The sequence below is a fragment of the Haplochromis burtoni genome, unplaced genomic scaffold (genome assembly GCF_018398535.1).
Source record: "Haplochromis burtoni strain Fernald_Lab_line unplaced genomic scaffold, NCSU_Asbu1 Contig_82, whole genome shotgun sequence".
Taxonomy (NCBI): domain Eukaryota; kingdom Metazoa; phylum Chordata; class Actinopteri; order Cichliformes; family Cichlidae; genus Haplochromis; species Haplochromis burtoni.
The window spans coordinates 2087171-2109074 of NW_024582443.1; the positions used below are offsets into that span (position 1 = coordinate 2087171).

The 21904-nt window shown below is 45.0% G+C and overlaps 1 protein-coding gene across 3 annotated transcripts; it reads left to right on the forward strand.

Moving 5' to 3' along the window:
- Window positions 1-932: 932 nt before the first annotated feature.
- per1b (period circadian clock 1b) lies at window positions 933-21514 on the forward strand. Of its 3 annotated transcripts, none has more exons than XM_005925815.2 (20): window positions 933-1135; window positions 9488-10407; window positions 11358-11611; window positions 11737-11858; window positions 12432-12633; window positions 12719-12913; window positions 13572-13650; window positions 13871-13977; window positions 14524-14677; window positions 14894-15164; window positions 15847-15955; window positions 16141-16300; window positions 16381-16496; window positions 16627-16773; window positions 17288-17671; window positions 17847-18676; window positions 18774-18960; window positions 19278-19491; window positions 19707-19857; window positions 19956-21514. In XM_005925815.2, the coding sequence occupies exons 2-20, from the start codon at window positions 9995-9997 to the stop codon at window positions 20229-20231; spliced, it is 4371 nt and encodes a 1456-aa protein (XP_005925877.1). In that variant the 5' UTR covers window positions 933-1135; window positions 9488-9994; the 3' UTR covers window positions 20232-21514. The 3 variants fall into 3 exon arrangements, with proteins under 3 accessions (XP_005925877.1, XP_005925878.1, XP_014190195.1); XM_005925816.3 differs by lacking the exon at window positions 933-1135 and adding an exon at window positions 5121-5722; XM_014334709.2 differs by lacking the exon at window positions 933-1135 and having other exon boundaries at window positions 10289-11611.
- Window positions 21515-21904: the final 390 nt, after the last annotated feature.

Consider the following 21904-nt stretch of genomic DNA (forward strand, 5'->3'; position numbering starts at 1 on the left):
GCCGCAGCCGTAAATACGAAACAAAAGCGCACCATGAAAGGCGATTCGCGTTTCTCAGCGTTGGGTGCAAATAACTCGGGCAGTTAAACTTTTATTGCATCTTTTCTATATTTTCACAGGTAGAATTATTGCTCAGCTCGGGCTGTCAGTGGTTTATAACTCATTTGCCAAGTCATTTGAATATTCGCCTGCAATCTGACAAAACAAACAACAAAGCTGAATCTTTTTTTTTTTTTTAGTTTTGTGGCGACACTTTCATAAATAAATCTTTTATTAGATGCTCCACTATAGCCTGGACTTTGTTTGATCTGCTGGTCAAAGTTCATTATGACTTAAATATAGACATGATGTTATTGATTGATACGGGATAAAAGTAACTTGGGTTGTCTGTTTCCAGGATTAAGCGGTATTGACTGTAGGGCTGAACTCTTCACAGAAAAACCTACGGATAAAAAGTAGTTGTAAATAAGTAACTTTCATAGTATAACAAAAAATATATCTAAATATAATAAGAATATAAAACTACTACTACACAGATGCCTACAGATGATGAGGAATAGTTCCTGTTGGTAGCAGCAGTGAATTTAATAAACAATTACACAAAATCACAAACATAATATTTCTGGAACTACACAAAATTACTTATTAAAAACAGGTAATCTCTTAACCAGCTGCGTGCTGAAACTATAATTGCGCTGCTACGGCATCCATTACGGCCAACTGCACCAACTGTGGGGAGTGGCTACGCCCTCTCGTGTTCCAATGTGTTTTTTGAAAGGAACTCAGGACCAGTCACTCTGCAACGTGACCGCCAAGCCCCGTGCCGCTAACCACGCCCCTCATAACCAATCATATCGAGCCGAGGCGGGCTTTGGGCGGAGAAACCGTCATCTGTTGTCCAATCACAACGGCTATTTCAATATTAGTTACCAGACCATGTACTTGCACGTGTGTCCCTGCGTGTAAACTACAGTTGGGGGAAGAATAAAAAAAATGTCTGGAGATTCAGTACAGACCACTAAGCGAAGGCTGTCGTTGCTACCTGGATTTATGCCGTCTCTTTCAAGAATTTTGAGTTCCCCCACCGCGGGATATTGAAGCACTTGCGTTATTGTTATTTTGAAGCATATTTAAGGTAAGCTGGCGCCTTTGGCACTTTGTTTTACAAGTCTGTGAAGCTTTGTGATTACTGAGCATCAGTGTACAAATTGGAGAGATTAATACATTTAACTGCCTCACATTATAGCTACTGTACATAACTTAATATCAACTACAGTCTGTTCGTCTCACAGATCATACGCGAGCTTTTTTCTTTTAACCTCCTCGGTTAACTTGATGTGAACTTATGACTTCGCAGTGTAAATGTATTTAGAAGAAGAGGCCAACACTTTGAACTAATGTAACACAGCAGTAATCTACATCTACTACATCCCACCCAGTTTCCAAGACCTATTTTTCGTGAACTGTGTGAAACTAGCCCCTTTGGTTTGTGCGTGGTGGACTTGCATACACGAGAGGGGAGGGAATTTGCCCCCATGTGTTTACGATATGCTTGCTAGCGATGCGGCATTAATTGTTTTTCGGATATATTGTGACCGATCATCAGTTTAATCATACGTAGCTTCATTAACTACCCATATTTTCATGATTCCCAAAGTAATCCCCCTCCTTTTTTTATTACTTTAAGGGAGGGGTTTGTGACGTGCGGTGGTCGTCTGGCAGACATGTTAGTTATGTTAAGCATTACGTTTGGACTCTGATTGAGGTACTAAAGCAACATAGCAAATGTTTACTCTGTGTTTTAGCCAGACTAGTGTAAACTGCACGTCCAGCTAAAAGGGATTCTTAGAGGCCTCTCTCCTAATGTACACATACTGTTCTTGGTGCTGGCAGATTTTTACTGAAAGCCAAACACAGTTTTTACAGCTCTGCTCTCATTTGATGTAGGACTATTTGACTTGTGCATTCACTGTAGACAATTGCATGCCACTGCTCCTGTGACTGAACAGTGGCGATCCACTCATGCCTGTGAATTGCATTTTGTCGCCCCCAGAGGCTGCATAACTTTATCATTGCATCATAATAATATAAGAAACCATCACACGGCGTTGGTGTTTTCACTCAACCAGTTTCAGTTGGCACCTGTGCCAAAATCTTGTGACATTTGCGATGGTGTCCTGTTCCAGGCTTGTAATCCCCTCTGAGTGGCAGTTTTACAGTAAATCTTCCATAAACAGTGTGGCGCACCGCAGAGGCTTGAGGGTTAAACATGAGCCTGCACAAATGCAAGCCTGCAGCTTCTTTGCACTCTTACCCTCCTGAGCGACTGAGAGTGCAAAGAAGCTGCACAGAATCTACTCTGAGCCGCTCCCTTAGTCACAAGGGGTTGCCATAGTGGGTAGATTTTTACATGGAATGCCCTTTATGACACAACCTTAAAAGGATTGGTGTCTCTTTCCAGGATCAAACCAGGAATCTTTTGCTTTTTAGGAAAACGTGTGAACTACTTATTATTCCAGAAGAAACTGTAGAGAAAGAAGACTCCAATATCAATGTCTTTCACCCAATAAGTGACCTATGAGAAAGTCTGAGAGCGGACCATGGATGGGCAGGAAACAATGACTCTCCTAGCTCATAAAGAAAAGTCAAACTTGATTTCTGGCAGCAGCGAGCTGTGCTAATGTTGCACAAGGTTGATAGAGGCAGAGACATGCAGTGGCAGCAGGGGTAATTTTCTTCGTGCTGCAATCATTTGATCACATATATGTGGGGTAATGACTCAACTCATGAGACAAGTAAACAATCTTTAGTTTCCCTCGCAGTGATACATCAAAGCACGAATGACTAATTTACCAGCGGTTTAGTCAGCAGAAACAGAGCACCACGTTCTTCCCGTTATGACTTCACAAAAAATAAAAATGTTTGAGATGAATCTTTAGTTCGATGTAAGTTATTTCTTTATTTGAACTATATACTTTTAAAATGGTCAGGTATGTTTGGAAAGACAAAGAGGGTTTGGATATGAGCAGATAGAGGGACCGTGTCTGTCTTAGTTTTGGATAAGAGAAGAAAAAACAAAAAACATCAAGGTTACCAGACTGACCGCAAACTGCTGGGAAATGTCTCAGGTTTTCTTTTTAAATGTCTCTGTTTCTGATTTGGTTTTGAGGTTTTACACTCAAAGCTGCCATTGCCTCACAGGGTTTTTTTCACTCTTGTATTACATGTTCATTGTTAAAAGTTTCCAGCTGAACTTGTTACAGAGGATGTTCACAACAGACACGTGGACAAGTCTGTGGATGTAGGGTTTTTTACCTGCTTCTTACAGGCTTTTATTTTACCCTCTTCAGGAGCTTATGTGCTGAGGTTTGTTGGCAGGCGGTCCAGAGTGTGTGCAGTCATGCATATATTCATGCAACCGGTGCTGTTATTAAATGATCAAGTTGCCACATGTTGATGTCTGAATGTAGTAATTTACACCACACACTTGATTTTTTTTAATGTTAGCCAGTGACACTAATGAAAAGCATTTTTGTTTTGGGGATTTAAGTGGACCTATTGTGCTTTTCCTTATTTTCTGTCACATATAGGTTGTTACAATGGAGGATGCTCATATTAAACATGGCCAGAATTTAATGATGATGATGGATGTAATCACTGTGAGCCAAAAGCTTGGGCTTCAGACCGTACTTAACACATGGATTGAGTCTGTTTCTATTTTTGTTTTTTTACTCTTTGCTCTGTGTGATGTCAGACAGAGGGGATATCCTTTATATGGTCCTGTGTAGGAGTATGACAACCCCACCACCTGCTGTTAAAATTTTATGTTTTCCAGCAGGAAGAAAGTTCAGAGAATGAACTGAGGGACTGGATCAAGGCCAGGAATATGAGTGAGAATTATTTTGAGATGTGTATCATGCAAAAAAGACAATAATAGAGTCCAAGAATTAAAAAAATCAATAGCATTTGTACCTTAAGGATCACCTTTCTGCATAGAAACACTGGGAACCTGCAGTAACACCATCAGCAAGAAGGATTTAAGGCAGGCTGGATTTGTTTCTGGAAAACCTCAAGACTCTCTTTTTGGGTTGTTATAAAATTTATTTTCAAAAGCGTCTTAGCTCATAAATGGAAATATTTCCAGCTGAATCTAGGCCGCAGATCACTGCATGGAAGATTTACTGAAATCCATGAACAAGTGTTTGGCAATCAATTTTGTTAGATAAAGGGGCCCAGATTTGATGTTAAGGCTGCAAAACTTAGACTTATGACATTTTCTTTGTCTTTTTATGTACATTTTTGTGAAAGTTTTCTTGGAAAGGGTAATGGAGTCATAAAAAAGTACATGTTGATTCTGTGCAGTACTGCTCTATTATTTTGCAGTATTTGATTCCAACTAGTCCCATTCCATGTTTTTAACTGTCATGACCCCCATACACAGTTTGACTTATTTGTAGGTCTAAGCAGAGATATCTCAGATCATACTTTGTGCCATGAATCAACCCACAGGCTATTTCCTGTGTACACCAGTGTGCATGCAAAGTGTGCATAATTGGTTAATGTGATGACTTTGGCCATTATTGCCCATCAGCTCTTCTGAAAACAGTGTTTTAAAATGAAAACCTGTTCATGCAGATGCAGTTTGAGAAAGTTCATGGCTGGCTGTTGTTGTGTTTTTTTTTTTTTTTTATTTGGTTGGCACATATTATATTAGAGGCAAAGATACTAGTAGTACAGGTGTGGTCCGGCATAAGAAGAACACGAGCCTTCTTTGTGGTTGGGTAGTACTAGCCAAAACAACGAGTGCTAATTGAGCTTCCTGCCATTTGTTGACAATAGACTGACAGTATCTTGGAGAATGATGAAGCTTGCAATGTAAGCAAGACCCAGTGAGAAAGTAGCCAGATGTTGTGCATGTAATGCCAAGATGAAAAAGAAAATAAGCAGAAGGAAAATCAAACTAGTTTACAGAATATTTATCAGGCTTTATTGCCATTTGTTCAGCTGTTGCTGAACCACTTTATTGCACATTTATAACCTTCCAACTAGGTTATTGCAACATAGGTTTGCACAGCTTAAATTTTAAAGTCCCCTGCAGGCTTTGCAGCTTGGAAATGCAGTCCGAATATACCTTTCGATTATAGGCTCAACCTGAAAGGTTTTTTATTTTTTATTATTTTATGTTGTTGCTGTTGTTTAAATCAGCTAATGGTGAAATAAGTTTATTAAATAAACATACTTCAAGAGGTACAGCAAATGTAAATAAACATAATGAAAGCCCATATTTCTGTATTATTAGTGTAATGAAGTTATTATATTATAATGCGATCGTGTGGCAGTGATGTGAAGGGGCGTGCCCGTCTCACAGATGTACACCATGTACGTTTATTACTGTCGCTCATAACCGCTGGTCTAGAATCGGCTCGCGCGTCTGCTCGCAGCGTTGCATATTTAATAGGCAAACCTATGTGGGCGGAGCTGAGACCAGTGTCTGGCAGGCCGTGTGGGAGCCCGGACTCCCTACGCTGCAGCCCAGCCTCTGAGTAGCGCGCTCTGCGATTGGTCGAGCGAGTAGACCAATCAGCGGTCGGCGAGACCTGCGGAAAACACCGCCGTGTACACGTGCCGCATGTACACAGAAAAGCCAAGAGAAGCGGGGATGCTGAGCCAGCGCTGTCACACTGCACTGTGCTGAGATGTGGAGCAGTGGGCGCTCATGCCGGTGAGGGGAAATTGAACTAACACACTTGTTTAACGCGCTCGCTGGGTTTGCAGTGATGGAGCTGTTAGCTTGAGCCCAGAGGAGTAGTTCACACATGTACGTGCACGGAGCGTCGCCACACCTTCCTGCAGCCTCCATCTGTGCTTTACAGCAGGGAAGTATTTCATGTTACTGCCAGCTTACGTCAGGTGGCTGTTGTTTGGTAGATGCGCTGGTCTGTGTCTTCTGAAATTGTCCCAGTGCATAGCTTGGAGTGTCATATAGTTTGGTTAATATACAGCATCAGAGGTTCTCATACGCGTTAGAGCTGCTGGCTTAATTTGAGGAGTTTTATAGAGTCTTTAGGATATGAATTTTCTCTCCATAGTCTACTGTTGGAAAACAGTAATGCAGTTACAAGAACAAGTGCTGATATTTTTTTTTCTTTGTTTAGTTAAAATGACAGAAAAATTGTAAACATTTTCTATGAAGCTGACAGTTTCAGATTGTTAGTTTGGTGCAGGCAGGCATCCAAATGAGCAAATATTCACATTTGAGGAGGAGCAAGCATTGAGCTGTGTGCATTTCTTTTCCCTTAAATCCGGTTTGTTGTAGATAATTATTGTTTCAGTTTGAACTTCAACCTGCACCATACCCTACCTGCAGTGCACTTCATGAATGCAACAAAGAAGCCTCCTCTAGTGTTCAGTTTCAGGCTCAACACATTGTTGTCAACTGTTTGCTTTTACAGCCCCAGGTGTTAAACATTTGCAGGTTTCATTAGAGATGTGATTGGATGTTTTAGGCAGCTCATCTTGTTCAGATGGCCAAAGTGTGAGATTGTTGTGCTGATGCTTCAAATAAGAATTTGGACAGCATCTGATGCTTTTTATTTCTTTATTCATTCTCCATATGAATAAAGAAATCTTTGTCATAAAAGCTACAGACAGGTTTATGGTTTGTTTGACATGTCAGTGTGTCTTTAGTGTTAAGCCTTACAGTTACAGTGTTTGAATCAGATCACTTGCTTCATTACCATCACAGTGAACAGATTTATGGCCAACTGTTGGAGCAGAGCCCAGCCAGTGTCAAGTGGAGAAGTGCTGTTTTACTGGCAGGAAAGCTGCAACGCTCCTTTCATTGGCTGATCTATATTTGTCACCATAGTGAGCGTGTGGTGTATTTATCCCGTGCAGACATGAGTTCTTTGCATTTTTGTTTACAGTTTATCATTAGCAGTTATTTTCTGCCCGAGCACTTTGCCTGAAGGATTGTGAACACAGCCATGCTGTCTGTTAGGTGACATCTCAGAAGTATTTTTGTTGGTCCAAACATCAAAGGTGATCAATGTGCAGTGATTTAAGACAGAGAAAAGCAACTGAGAAATTCAAATTAGGGTGTGTCTGACATTTTCTCCTACTTTCTCTTCAGCATGTGTCCTGTTCAGAGCAGTCCCAGTAGGATTAATGCTGTACTTTAAGGTCTGGTTATGTAACGCTGTGTGAATGAAGATAAATGCAAACTGTTGAATAGCAACACTTCTGCATTTCCAGATCCTGGACATTCTTGTGTCTTTTTATCTGTCATGCCACTTGACAGGTACTAGGTCAGGACATGCTAGTTCACCTAAATTGGACAGGAAATTACGCAGAAACAAGTGCTGCTGTGATTATTATCACACTTTTCGAGCTTTACCTGTCATTCAAAGCGATTGTTCATCTGATATAATGTGGTGACTGCCGGCCTTCACAGTAGGTGTGCACCAGTATATCAGCCGAACATTGTTACTGGCCTGTCAGCAAATGCAGCTTTTGATTCATAAAAATCTGGGACGACGTAGTTTCTGCTTTGCGCTGTGGTTAACTAATATGTTTACATATAAAAATAAAGCAGATTTTAAAAAAAAGAAAAGAAAAAAAAAAAGAAGTATATCTGCATATCATTTGCATTTGACAGAAATGTAAATTAAATGAATCTCATCCCAGCTCCTATGACCCGGCTCTGGATGTCTTAGAGACTCGGGTCTCACAGGGGTAGGCGAGTGATTTTTGCCTCTGTGTCACGCAGACAGAGACAGAATGATTCATTTAACCTTTCTGCTAAATGTGTACAACACAGGGCAGTCGTGAGTAGCGCAAATCAGATACAGAACATAAGAAGAAACCGAAGACATGTTTTTTTTCCAAGTAACGTGTTAGTCCTGTAGTCAGCACGCCTTGTTACATATTCTTTCCCACAGCACGACAGACATATCTTGCATAATCAGAGCTTAGTCCTACAGCGTGTATTTCCTGTGAATAATTCGAAAAAGGTGGGCGGCATACTGGCTCAGTGGTTTTTTGCAGCGTTAGCTAGTGGTCATGGGTTCAAAAGCGATCAAACATTGCGGTGTGGAGTTTGCATGTTATTCTCGTGTCTGCGTGGGTTTTTGCTTTCCTCCCACAGTCCAAAGCCATGCATGCGCCCCAATCCTGACTCTCTATCAGCCTGTGTTTTTACTCGGCATCTGATTGGCTGCGGAAACAGAGCTGAGGTTTAAAGCTGAGCTTTAAAGAGTCCAGCGAGTGGACTGGGATGGTGCAGGCAGGTACTGTAATAGCCTGAGCACAGTTCTTCACCACCACCTTTGCGTGCGTCTCTGCCATCACCCGTGGAAGCATGCATGGATGCCAGCCTGCCTCACACCCACTCACTCCCTGCTTGCATATTTCTTCATCATAATTGGTCCCTTCCCTCCGCCCAGTCTGGCCATAGCACATACAGATTGTCATGCGCAAGTGTGCATCATCCATCTGACCAAACATAATGCTGATTAGCATTTCATGCCCAGAAAGGAGGGAGCTTAGGCGCAGCGCATGAATTTGTTAATCTCCTCTCCCCAACCACTGTTTGTTGCGTTTTAAGTTATTTATGAGTTACCCTCGTCACAGGCCCTGACTTGTTATCACCTCCTGTCCCCTCAGCTGTAAAGGGCCGTTGCGTCAGCACAGGTATATCTGAGCATATTTAAAGCCGTCCTGAACAAATGCAGCATCACTGCACACCTGTCGGAGGCAGGTAAAGAGGGTTGTGGGGCAGCCAGGTGTATAAAGTTGAGAGGATTGGCGACTGAATATGAGGCTGTGTCGTCTTTTAGTTGCGTCTGCCGGTCTTAAAGGATTAAGGGGTATCACCTTTGCTCAAGGAATAAATAGCACTAGACTCTCACTTGCGTAGGTGGGCCGTATATATATACTTGGAGTTACCTTTCCCAATTATTCTTAGCGCTCTCTGATGTGAGCTTTGTTCTCTCCTCCCAGCCAGTGTTTGTTTTGACTGTCCCAGGGGTAAAAAGAGACTGAGCTTTGACGAGCGACCAGTGTCCTATGTCACACTTTGGCACCAGCACAAGTTCACCTGATCTATATTCAGATCTATGCGTACGCACTTGCAGCATACAAATAGAAACAGGAGATTACTGTTATTCCGTGGGCAGGATGAGGAGATTGTTTTTGTTTCCCAGATAATCTGAGTAAAAGGAGAACAGCTGGGCCCTAAACAAGAGCACACTCTTCTATCCTGACACGCAGCCCGCATCGCTCGGCAGGGAGAATATTTCACGCCGTATTTGATTCGTCTTCTGAGGTTGACATGATGATAAACTGATGATAAGCTTTTTAAAGCGGCAGTCCTGGAGAGATGCTTGAGAGAGACCATGACAACCAAGTGTTTTATAATCCTAATATTGCTGTCCTTTCTCCCCCTCTCCCTCTCTCTGTCCATCTCGCTCTTTTTCTTTCATTTCAGGTGGCCTTTAGCGCCTAGAGCACCACATCTCTAAAGAAGCGAGAAAACCAGACACTGAGTGAAAGGAATGTTTTTTGCTCTCACCGAGAGCTGTTTTTCTCACTCTCCCTCACAATCTCTCAGCCCATCTGTTGGAGCATTTATGCCAAGGCTGTTTCATAACCACAAATTCATGTCTTGTCTGCAGCGCTTTGAGTGACACTTTTTTTTCCCCGAGATAATTACTGTTCTGTTTGTTTAGAAAGGCAGCTTTGTAGCAGCCTGCACCTTTTTTTTTCTTCCTGAAAATTCTCAAAGAGGGGTCTACAGCCCCCCCCCACACACACACACCCAAAAAACCAAACCAAACAATGATATGCTCTCTGTTTGATTTGTTAAACTAACAGCCAACAACTATGATTCACATGTGCATACATAGTAGTCCCACTTAAATCAAAGTTCAATTTTTTTTGTTTCGCCTTGGCTGACCCCCTCAATCAAGCTGTACCAGCCTCATCCTACTCTAGTATGAGTTATGACAACTCTAAATCAATGCCTAGCAGCAGCAATCGGGGGCGATTGGCAGGGGCCAACGGGAAAGACCCGGAAGCGGATTCACAGGGGTTAAATGTGCACGAAATCTGCAGCAGTGGTCAGCTTGGTGCCAGTGTCACCCACAAGGACCAGGAGAGCGGAGGGGGAGGAGGTTCATCCCCCAGCGACGGATCTCGGTCTGGAGGTTCGTCCAGAGATCAGAGGTGTCCGACTTCAGACGATATGGATGGAATCTCAAGCGGAAACGACTCCGGGGAGAGGGAGAGCGAGGGCGGGATGGAGAGGGAGAGCAGGTCTCGCGGACATCAGTCCGCACGCAGCTCCCACAGCTCTTCAAATGGCAAGGACTCTGGCATGATACTGGAGACTACAGAGAGCAACAAGAGGTAAGAGAAGTCACCCACAGCTCATTTTTTGTGTGTGTGTGTTCAAGGTGAAATCAGTATGATCTTAGTCAGATTACAATGAATGAAATGAGTGGCTGCACCAAGGCCAGGCCTAAAGAGTCTAAGAGTAAAAGCTGGAAATGAGTAGAGAAAGATTAAGATGGTAGATAGCTGGATGCTTTTATTATAAGACAGATGTCAGCATTAGTAATGCTGACGATTACTACTCTGGTTTAACTGAGCGTGTACGGTGGCTGGCGAGGACCAACGTTGTGTGGCATCCAGAAAGGATGTTTCAGCTTTTATTGCACCTGTTTTCAATGTAAGTGCTTTAAAATCAGAAATGTAATTGTATTATTCATGTTTGCCATAAAAGTGCCACAACATTAAAACTGCCTGCCTAATATTGCTCAGGTGCCCCTTTCGAATAATGGCATGGACACAGGACCCCCGAGGGTGTCCTGTGGCGTCGGCTTGTGGCAGAGTGTGGGTTGCAGAGTCGAGCCTCGGAGGATCGAGCTTGTTCCGGGGCATCCCACTGTTGCCTTATTGGACTGCTGTCTGGGGAGTTTGGAGGCTGGGTGCACACTTTGGGCTCTTTGTTACGGTAGTCGAACTGGCTGTGAGCAATTTTTGCGGTGCTGCAGGGCGCATTGTCCTGCCGGGAGAGGCGGCTGCCGTTGGGAGTGTCGTTGCCATGGGGGGGTGCGCCCTGGAATAGGTGAAGTTGTCGAGAAACCTCTTCTCTGCTTTTACCCATTTTCATCTGAAAAGCTTCTTCTAGCTGTCAGAGTGGACACCAGTAGCCGAAACTACCTATTTAAAATAGTTTCTTTGGATTTTTTAAAATTTATTGACACTTATGTCTGCCTGGTCGGCAGCAGCAGTGTTCACGCACTCACCTTTCACTTTCTGAATAATCATTGTCTGAAACTGTCCTCCTTACCCAGCTCCAACTCCCAGAGCCTGTCACCTCCCAGCGGGTCCCTGGTCTACAGCCTGCCGTCGTCCAGCTCGGAGCACGACCCCCCCTCCACCTCCGGATGCAGCAGCAACCAGTCAGCCAGGGTCCAGACGCAGAAGGAGCTCATGAAGGCCATCAAAGAGCTCAAGCTCCGACTGCCAGCTGAGCGCAAGGCCAAGGGCCACTTCAGCACTCTGAATGCACTCAAATATGCTCTGCAGTGTGTCAAACAAGTCCGAGGTGAGGGTCTTTTTTTTTTTTCTTTTCTTTTCTTTTCTAAGAAGGTGGCTGTTCTTATGTGGGAGGCAAAACACAGATGATGAATTTTAGGCCCATCTTAACTGAGAAATGTTTAATGTTTCCAGCTAACAAGGAGTACTATCACCAGTGGAGTGTGGAGGAGTGTCACGGCTGCAGTCTGGACTTGTCCACCTTCACGATTGAGGAGCTGGATAATATCACCTCAGAGTACACCCTCAAAAACACTGTGAGTTTAAATGCGTATCCACTTCTTCCTTCATATTAAAACTACTCTTAAAGGCTTTTAAAGGAGTGGGGCTAGTACACTATTACTGTTGTTAATGAGCCATGGGCATTATTGTTTTATGACTTTCGGTACCTCAGAGTTTAACACGTAACTCAGAGGAAAGGAGGGTTGCCTCCTGGTTACTGTCAGAGCATTTGATAAATCTACGCTATCCAGAAACTGAAGAAGCATCTGAATGTCCTTCAAGGCACACTACTGATTTTAAACTGAGATTTAGAGGTTCAGTCGACCCTCAATGAAACTACTACACAGGCAGTTTGGGGTACTGGGGCAGATGTTTAGATTTGTGCTGATGTTTGAGGACAACCAGTACATACAGGCATGAAATTTCACATGATTAGTAGCCCAGAGCTAAATGAATTTGAAGATGGGTGTGGCCTTCAGCTTTGTGCTTGTGTTCAAAAATATCCATTTTCACAGTTTTTTCCTGAAACAGGAATTGAAATGCGCCCCAATGAAAGATCCCAGATTGTTGGAGAAGATGGCTCATTAAATTCCTTCTGTTTTCTCCAGGACACATTCTCCATGGCAGTATCATTCTTGTCAGGGAAGGTTGTGTACATATCGCCCCAGGGCTCATCCGTGCTGCGTTGTAAGCCTGAGTGTCTCCAAGGAACCATATTCTCTGACCTTTTGGCTCCGCAAGATGTCAGCACCTTCTACAGCAGCACGGCACCCTGCCGCCTGCCCCAATGGGCCTCCTGCATCGGCTCTGGTGAGCACACGCTGACTGAAAGCGCGAGCAAGTTTAGCTATGTTTCCTTATGTTTCCTGTGCTGACTGACTCCGGTCTCCTCCAGCATCTCCTCCAGTTGACTGCACCCAGGAGAAGTCCATGTTCTGTCGGCTCAGCGCTGACCGGCCGCAGGGCGGCGAGATGCGCTACTACCCATTTCGCCTCACGCCCTACCAGCTCACCATCAGAGACTCGGATGCTGCTGAGCCACAGCCCTGCTGCCTGCTGATCGCAGAGAGGGTCCACTCTGGATATGAAGGTATTCGATACGATCCCCTGTTGTCTGTAATAAACAAGTGTTTGTGTATATATGAGTTAAAATTACACCATCATCAATTTGACACTGAGAGTCACACAAGCTAAAGAGATGTAACATAGCATTTTAATTATATCGACACTTTTTACACTGTTCTTTCCTTACTGTTTGGACTGATTATGTGAGGTGATGTATGAATATGATTCTTGTAACCAGGCAGGCCCCACCTGTTTGAGTAGAGTAGCAGAACACAGGGCAGCTTTTGGTATCAGAGTCGCTTCAGGTCTGACATGTGACAGGTTACTAGTTTGGTTTCAGAGCGCGTGTTTGTTTTGGTGAGACAGGATGAGTGGGCGGTGCGTTGGTGTTAACTCTGTGGCAGGATGTTTCAGTGGAAAACAAAGCAAGCGAGCCTGGGGTTATCAGAAAAGAGCGAGAGAGTCTAGTTTGTGTAGTTGCACTCTAACAGGTGCAAAGTCGGCTTCCACTATAACTCTGGAGGAAATATAATGAAAGAGACTGGAATACCATATTCCTTTGAATATGGATAATGTAGACAGTTGATACTGCATGACTGTCAGAACAGTGTCAGACACAAAGTCTGTTTCACCCTCCAAACATGCTCCTCATCTGTTCTGTTTGTGTCCTCTGTGCCCATCAGCTCCTCGCATCCCACCCGACAAGAGGATCTTCACCACCAGTCACACTCCCAGCTGCCTCTTCCAGGAAGTTGATGAAAGGTCAGTTATCTTTGCTCTGACCCCATGCTTACTGCTGTGTCGCCTTCTGGTAATTGGTGTTTTAAGCTTAAGGCGTGCGATCGACTCATCGTTTCACTGTGGATTTGGAGACGGTTGTTAAAAATAAACAGCTATAACATGTTTTGCGATTTCACTTCTCTGAATGTTAAGGTGTGTGTAAAATGATAACTCTCAGTGTGGAAATGTGATGTGTTTGCAGGGCAGTGCCACTGTTGGGTTACCTCCCTCAGGACTTGGTCGGGACACCGATCCTGCTCTGCATCCACCCTGAGGACAGGCCCATTATGGTGGCTATACATGAGAAGAGTAAGCCTATTTAAGCCTTTCTTCAAAATGTAATCACGACCAAATTCACACAGGGCTAATGTAAAAAACACACTTTAGCTCGAATAACAGGCTTGTTAGCAGAAGACTAATTAATTGGGAACCTGTGCAGTAGGAGAGAAACGTGGACGTTAATCTGCTGATGTAACGACAGCTGCTGTTAAAATGTATAAAACCTAAGCAACCAGGTTCTCTGCGCACTGTGTGTGTCAGAGCTGCAGGTGGTGTGCACATAGACACACAAAGGCAGCTACAGGGGACAGGGTGACGCCTACATTAATCCAGCAGAGGCAATAATGATCATTTATTATGTGATCTTTCTCTCTTCTTTTACTTCTGGAAAAAATACGGGTCCTCATTTTGACGTTCTAGTTTTGTGGCTGTTGCCGCCTGTATCTGGGGATGTTTTTGGTAGGAGCTTATGTCACACAGAAGCGTAGGGGCTGTGTAAACCGTTCATGGCTTTCATATGTTTTGTTTTTTCACAACTCAGGAAACTCACATGTGTGCTTTGTCTTCTCTCTTCAGTCTTTCAGTTTGCTGGGCAGCCGGTCGACTACTCGCCCCTGCGGATGTGCGCCCGCAGCGGGGAGTACGTCACCATGGACACCAGCTGGTCTTCCTTTGTTAACCCCTGGAGTAGAAAGGTGGCGTTCATCGTGGGGCGGCACAAAGTCAGAACGTAAGCGTTTTCTGTCTCACTTCACCAAAAGTTTTTTGTAATTGTTCAAACTTTGTGCGTCGGTCATCTGTCCTTAAAGCTCATTAGATGCACGTTTAATACTGCCTTTAGTGACTACACAAGGATCTTCTTAAAAAGTGGCACTTTTAGAAGACTTAAAAAAAACCACAGATAAAGAGTTTGTTTCTATTATAAACAAACTCTCCTTGTCTCCAGGAGCCCGCTGAATGAAGACGTGTTCACCGCGCCGCAGGACTGTGAGAATCGGGTCACCACGCCCGACATCGTCCACCTGAGCGAGCAGATCCACAGACTCCTGGTGCAGCCGGTGCACAGCAGCAGCTCTCAGGGCTACAGCTCTCTTGGGTCCAGCGGCTCACGGGGCTCCCACCGCTCCAACCAACAGCACCTCAGTGCCTCGGCCGGCTCGTCCAGCGACAGCAACAGTCCCGTTGTAGATGAGGCCGCAGGTGCATTGCACAAACCTGTGAGTCTGAGAAAGAAGTGCTTTTGTGTTGTTGTTTTTTTTTAGTTATATAACCACAGTACAACCAGCTTTGCAATCAGTTGAGTTTAATCCTCTGATTGCAAAGAGGCACATCATAGACACACGAGAAGAGCCAGAGTATAAAATTCATTCATTCTAGCTCGTTACCTGATCCAGTCTGTCTGGCAGGTTTTTTTGGATAAAGGTTGCCTTGTGATTGAAAGTGGCTGCCGAGAGGTTGGTCACTGCAGCTGCTGAAACTTCAGTTGTCACCAGGCAACCACCAGTGTTTTGTTTCCTAGCTGCAAGGGGGTTGCTGTCCTTTTACTGTAGTGTGACTACATGATAAAATATCTGGATTCAGACATTAGATAACTAAAGGGGCTGCATAGAGGGTTAGACTAATAAGGATTCTTTTTAACTATGAATCATGTAAGGCTACTCAAACAAAAAACAAAATCCATCTGAAAATGCGCACAACATGTCCCGCTTTGTGAAATGCTTTCTCACAAGATTGTTTATCCCCTTGTTTTTGATACAGCCGCATTTTCCTGGGTACTGTTGCATCACATTTAGACTGTAGTGTTACGCACGAACAATATGACAGGTTGGCAGAAGATTCAGTGCAGTGTCATTCTCTCGTTGGTTAGCTGTGATGTTTCTGGTCTTCGTTTTTCTCTAGATGACGTTTCAGCAGATTTGCAAAGACGTCCATATGGTGAAAACAAACGGGCAGCAGGTTTTCATCGAGTCTCGTAACCGCCCACTGCCGAGGAAAAACACCAGCACGGGTAAGAGGCTGGAGTTGTATTTGAACTCAGAATGTCACGGGAGAGTAAATAGTTTGGTTTTTTTAATAGTTTTAGTATTCCAGGAAAGAAAAAGGCATAAAAGAAAGTTTAATAATAACAATAATGTCTAAAAGCCTTCACAGAGGACGATTTTAATTTCTTGATCCTGTTTGTATCTGATCCAGACACAGCGGCCGTCAGAGCGATCAACAGCGATCCAGTCAGGAGTTTGATAGCAGACATGACAAACCCATCCAAAAGTTTGGTCCCTGCACCGCTTGTACCCAAGGAACCATCTACGAGCTACTCCTACCAGCAGATCAACTCTCTGGACAGCATCATTAGGTTTGTACACAAACCTGAAGTCGTTTCTGTGTCGACATTTACCCTTTGACCTCCCACTTACCCAGCGATTTCTCACACAGGTACTTGGACAGCTGTAACATTCCCAATACAGTCAAAAGGAAGTGCGGTTCCTACTCCTGCACTGCCTCCTCAGCATCTGATGACGACAAACAGGAGCCCAACGGCAACAGCAAAGGTATTTCACTATGATCTGGAATTGATTAAGTTGTTAGGTAGGTAATGATGCAGCTAACTAGGTAGAAGACAACAAACCTGGTTGATGTTGTGTCTGTGCGACTAAATTTCTGACCGTATTGTCTCTCCAGGTGGTTCAGTTAACCTCGTAGGTGAACCACCTCCTCTGCCTCCTCTGACCATGGCCACAAAGGCAGAAAGTGTAGCCTCAGTTACGTCTCAGTGTAGCTTCAGCAGCACCATCGTCCATGTTGGAGACAAGAAGCCTCCCGAGTCAGGTGGGCCTCGTTAACACTCACGCTCTCCTTCCTGGAAGTTGCAGGACGAGTTCCTTGCACACCCTGAATGGAGTTCTTTTTTTTTTGTTTTTCATGTTTAACAGTGGCGTTCAAGTTGTGCTTTTTATGTGTTTGTTTTGCAATTAAACTCGCTTTTGTTGCAGGCATACTACCTGGAACATTTCTGGTTTGATGTGATGTGTTTCATTCTTCTCCTGTGCACACTGTTTTACATATTGTAATTGTTTTGTTTTTTTCAGTGAATGTTAAACTTTAATGACACAGCAGCTCTAGCAAACACGAGGCTTCAGCTAACAAACTCGTGTTTATCTGCAGCTGTAGATTGTATAAGATATATACGTGTATGTATGTATACCTGAATCTTTTGGTCCTACCTGCCTAATGACAGCACTGAATTGTGTCAGTTATTTGCAAAAAGAGTGATCTTTATTTCTTCTTTATATCGTTACACCCCGCCTTCTTGTCCTCTTCTCCTCTTCTTCTCTTCTCACAGACATCGTCATGGAGGAAGCTCCTACAACTCCCACACCGGCTGCACAGACTCCTCTCGACACCACCCCGACTCCTCCCGCAAGCAGCTTAGAGCTTCCCGCTAACATCGCGCCTCCTCCACCTCCTCCTTCTCCTCCGCCACCTCCTCCTCTCCCTCAAGCCAGCCAGCCTGATAGGGACAGCCGGAGAAGCGGAAGTGTAGGAGCCGGAGCGGCGGGAGGTGGAGGTAGCAGGCTGGGTCTTACCAAGGAGGTGCTGTCCGCCCACACTCAGCAGGAGGAGCAGGCCTTCCTCGACCGCTTCAAGGACCTCAGCAAGCTGCGCGTTGTCGATCAGACTTCAACTGTGCGCTGCCACGCCGCAGCTGTCAACCCCCTGTCACGAGGTAGGAGCACACTGTCACAGTCTTAGAAATGGTTTTGTATTGAATAGCTGTTTTGCAAAGTGAAGAAGTATATTTTAACTTCACACTAACGTCTGTGAAACTGTTGGTGTGAAAGCTTCAGAATATTTTATGTGAAGCACCAAACTGATTGTAGGGCGTCTTCTATCTTTTGCAGGGGTGCGTTGTTCCCGTGACTACCCAGCTGCAGGAGGTAGCAGTGGTCACAGACGCGGCCGTGGCGGTAAGAGACTCAAGCACCAGGAGTCTTCTGACCAGCACAGCTCTCTGGGCCTGAGCGGGGGTCGTCAGGACCCCAGAAGCAGCACTGCTCCCATGCCCCTCAACATGCCTCTCGGCCCTCCAACAACCTCATCCTCCTGGCCTTCTGTAGGTTCCCAGGCTAGCATGCCACCCGCTGCTTTTCCCCCTGGTATGCTTCCAATCTACCCCATCTACCCACCTCTTACTCAGCCCTTACCCGTCCCAGATCCATCACGTTTCCCCCCCACCCAGATGGTTCCTCCCATGATGGCCTTCGTTCTGCCCAACTACATGTTCCCGCAGATGGGAGTGCCCATGTGTCAGCCAGGCTCCACCCCTGGACCATTTTACAATCCCAACTTCGGTTACCAAGGGGTCCCCACAGCCGCTGTCCCCACAGCCGCTGTCCCCACAGCCGCTGTCCCCACAGCCGCTGTCCCCACTACTGTTTCCAACCCCATGCCCACACCAGGCACATGTGCCCTGTCTCGCAGCAGCACGCCACAGTCTTACACTCAGACGCCAGCTGATCGCGAAGGCGCAGAGTCACCCCTCTTCCAATCCCGATGCTCCTCCCCTCTCAACTTGCTTCAGCTGGAAGAGTCGCCGAGCAACCGGTTAGAGGTCGCCACGGCACTAGCAGCATCTCAGCAGGCATCGCCTTCGGTGCAGGGTGGGGCAGCCAGGGGGCAAAGTTCCACCAATCAGAGGAGCTCAGATGACACCTCCAAGGAAAATGAGAATGTAAGTGTTCAGGATAGGATGTCTGACCTAAAAATGTAGCAATTGCTCACAAAAGACTTAAAAAAAAAAAAATTAACATTAATGTTTTCCCCATTAGGGTGAAGCTAATGAGTCCAACAACGATGCCATGTCCACCTCCAGCGACCTGCTGGACTTGCTGCTCCAAGAAGACTCGCGCTCAGGCACTGGATCAGCTGCCTCTGGTTCAGGGTCTTCGGGAACAAGATCCTCGGGTTCGGGCTCCGGTTCCAACGGCTGCAGCTCCTCTGGCACCAGCGGCACCAGTCAGTAGATTTAAATCATTAGTGCCATTTAAAAAAAAACATCTTGTTCTCGGCTGTTGATGAAATTCTTTTTAGTTTAATGGTTTCTATCAGGGACGCAGCGTTCTGGGGCACTCTGACATTTAATTTAGTTGATCGTGATATGACTGTTATTAGTAAAGTGAGATGATGCCAGATGAAATAAATCAGATGAACTCTAATAGTTGCAGTAAAAAAAAAATGTTTTGATTGAGATTGTCTCTAATCAACACTGTGATGGTCTTTAATTCTCAAGTACAGACTGAAAACTCTTCTAAACTTTGTTTTTTCCCATCTAGTCAGCAGCCAGGGCAGCCACACCAGCAAGTACTTCGGCAGCATCGACTCGTCGGAGAATGACCATTCCCGCAAACAGCCAGCTGGGGGCAGCAGCAGCGCGGGAGGAGACGGTGGAGAGGAGCAGTTCATCAAGTGTGTGCTGCAGGACCCCATCTGGCTGCTGATGGCCAACACAGACGACAAGGTCATGATGACCTATCAGCTGCCTGTCAGGTACAGCACTGGGCAAAATGACATACACGACTTTGATTCACTCATTCAGCTCCCAGATGACAAACTGGTTTAGAAAAAGTGAGGATTGTTTTGTTTCTCAAGACGTGAAGTATAAGTGGGACCGATCTAGTCATACTGTAGAGAAATACAAGCAGCTGTTAGTCCAGAAAGGCAGCAGCTTAATACTTGTCCACTTTATTTGTCTTCGTCAACAGGGACTTGGAGACGGTTCTGCGAGAGGATCGTGAGTCCTTGAGGAACATGCAGAAACACCAGCCACGCTTCACAGAGGAGCAGAAGAGGGAGCTGAGCCAGGTCCATCCCTGGATCCGCACCGGACGCCTGCCGCGAGCCATCAACATCTCCGTGAGTACAACAGATCCACCCTGTACCATGTCAACGTGCGATGTACGATCTGTTTTGTGGCAGAAAATACAGGAAGTCGCTTCTCTCTGTGTTTTCAGGGCTGTACCGGCTGCAAGTCTCCCCCCGCTGTGCCCCCCGCCGCCCCATTCGACGTGGAGATCCACGACATGGAGCTGTGCAGCGTGCTCAAGGCCGAGGAGGAGAGCGCCGGCGAGGTGATGAAAAGCCTCACAGAGGCGGCTCACCCTGAGGACGAAGAAGAGGAGGAAGCAGTTGAAGATAAAGGAACAGAAAAACAGGACAGCAGCCAAGACATGGCGGCAGAGGAGGAGGGAGCGAGGTCAGACACTGTGGAAGGAAAAAGTGAGACTTAGCCACTGGAGTCTGACGGGACTCACCTCGCAGGTGGCCCAAAGTGAAAAGCACTAGCGCCAATCATGAGCTTCATCATGAGACAATATGCGCCATCCAGGACTTCCTGTGCTCAAAGCATCATTACAGAGGCTGTAATCCAATGAGCTTGCGCTGGGATGCTGAGGTGCGTACTGATGCACACGACTGCCGTTTATTGTCGGACAGCAGGTCAGGCGGGACACGTTGATTCTTTGAGTCTGATTTCGATGTCAGCGGTCCAGGCACCCACTGGAACTGATAATTAAATGCCTTGGACACCACCGGACACGCACACTCAGTTTTAGAGAGTGAATTTGTCCTGTTTTCTTTCTTTTTGTCTATTTTTTTTTATTTTATTTTAATTGTCCTTGTAGTTCATGGTATATTTATTTAAGTTGTAAAATAATCAAAGGAGACTAAGGTTAATGTGTTGCAAAGAAAAAAGTGCGCCTTTACATAAAGATGGATGTGCTTCACTCGTGTTTTCATCTCTCCTGTCCAGAGTTCAGCCTGTGACAAAAGAAGGGACTCTGACTTTTCTGAATGTTTCTGGGATCCTGTTCTGGTCTCAATCCTCACTTTTTCTTCTTTTCTTCTTTTGTATGAATTGTGACCCCAAATAATTAAACTACTTTCACCTGATAGAGGAAAATGTACAGTGAGAACCAAGTAATTTTGTAAGCATTGTGTATATTTTTATAATTTGATGCACTGCAGATGGAGAACACCCAAAAGAGGGTGTGTACTGTAAAAACAACAACAAAAAATGTGTTTAAAAAGCTATTTGTTATACGATAGATCGCACTTTTTGGAAATGGAGACAGTGTTTGTGACTCGGCAGTCGAGTTGCTTTACTTGTGGACGAGCGTGGCAATCAGCGGGAGTCTGACCCACACCTTTTAAAAGGCTTCTCATCTGCCAGGCATTAGTTTGAGCACGACAACAGTGAACAAACACTACAGACAGCGTTTCCCAAATTATCAACGCCCCTACGGACCCTGCAGCGCTTCTGTGTTGCTCGTGGTGGTGAGAAGATTTGGAAAAAGGTGGATGTAACTCTTAAAAAGTCCTCCGAAGAGTTCGAAGAGTGTTTTACTATCTTCTCTATTCCACTCTGTCCCTTTTCCCTGTCTCTTCTCTGTGGCACTGTTCTGGTCATGTGATATCCTTTGCTTCATGGCGTCAGTGGTGTCTGCGACAGTTTAATATTTTTGAAGTTCTTTGTACAAAAAAAGACAATAAAATGACTTTAAATGGGTTTAAATGCGAAGTCAGATTTTTCTTCTTTTCCACCTCATGATTACATCTCTTTGCAGTCTATTTTTGTTGTCAGTTGGCGTGGATACACAGAAGCGTCCAGAGCGAGCTGGAAGCAGAGAGCGGATCGGGGCAGCTGCTTTCTTACCCGACCGCAGTCTCCTGCTGTTCTGCTGTGGTTTCTACCCAAAGTGGTCACCGCAGCTTAAAAAAGACAAAAGGCACGTCCTCGTTCAGACAGGCTCAAAGTGGTGAAGCTGACTTCGGTGCATATTATGATTATAACAATGGCAGCAATGATTGTAATGTGCGTGGGTCTGCTGGCAGACCGGCTGGTATTAATAACACAGCTGAAGATGCTCCATCTTTTATTATGCAACAATAAAAATGAGTCTTA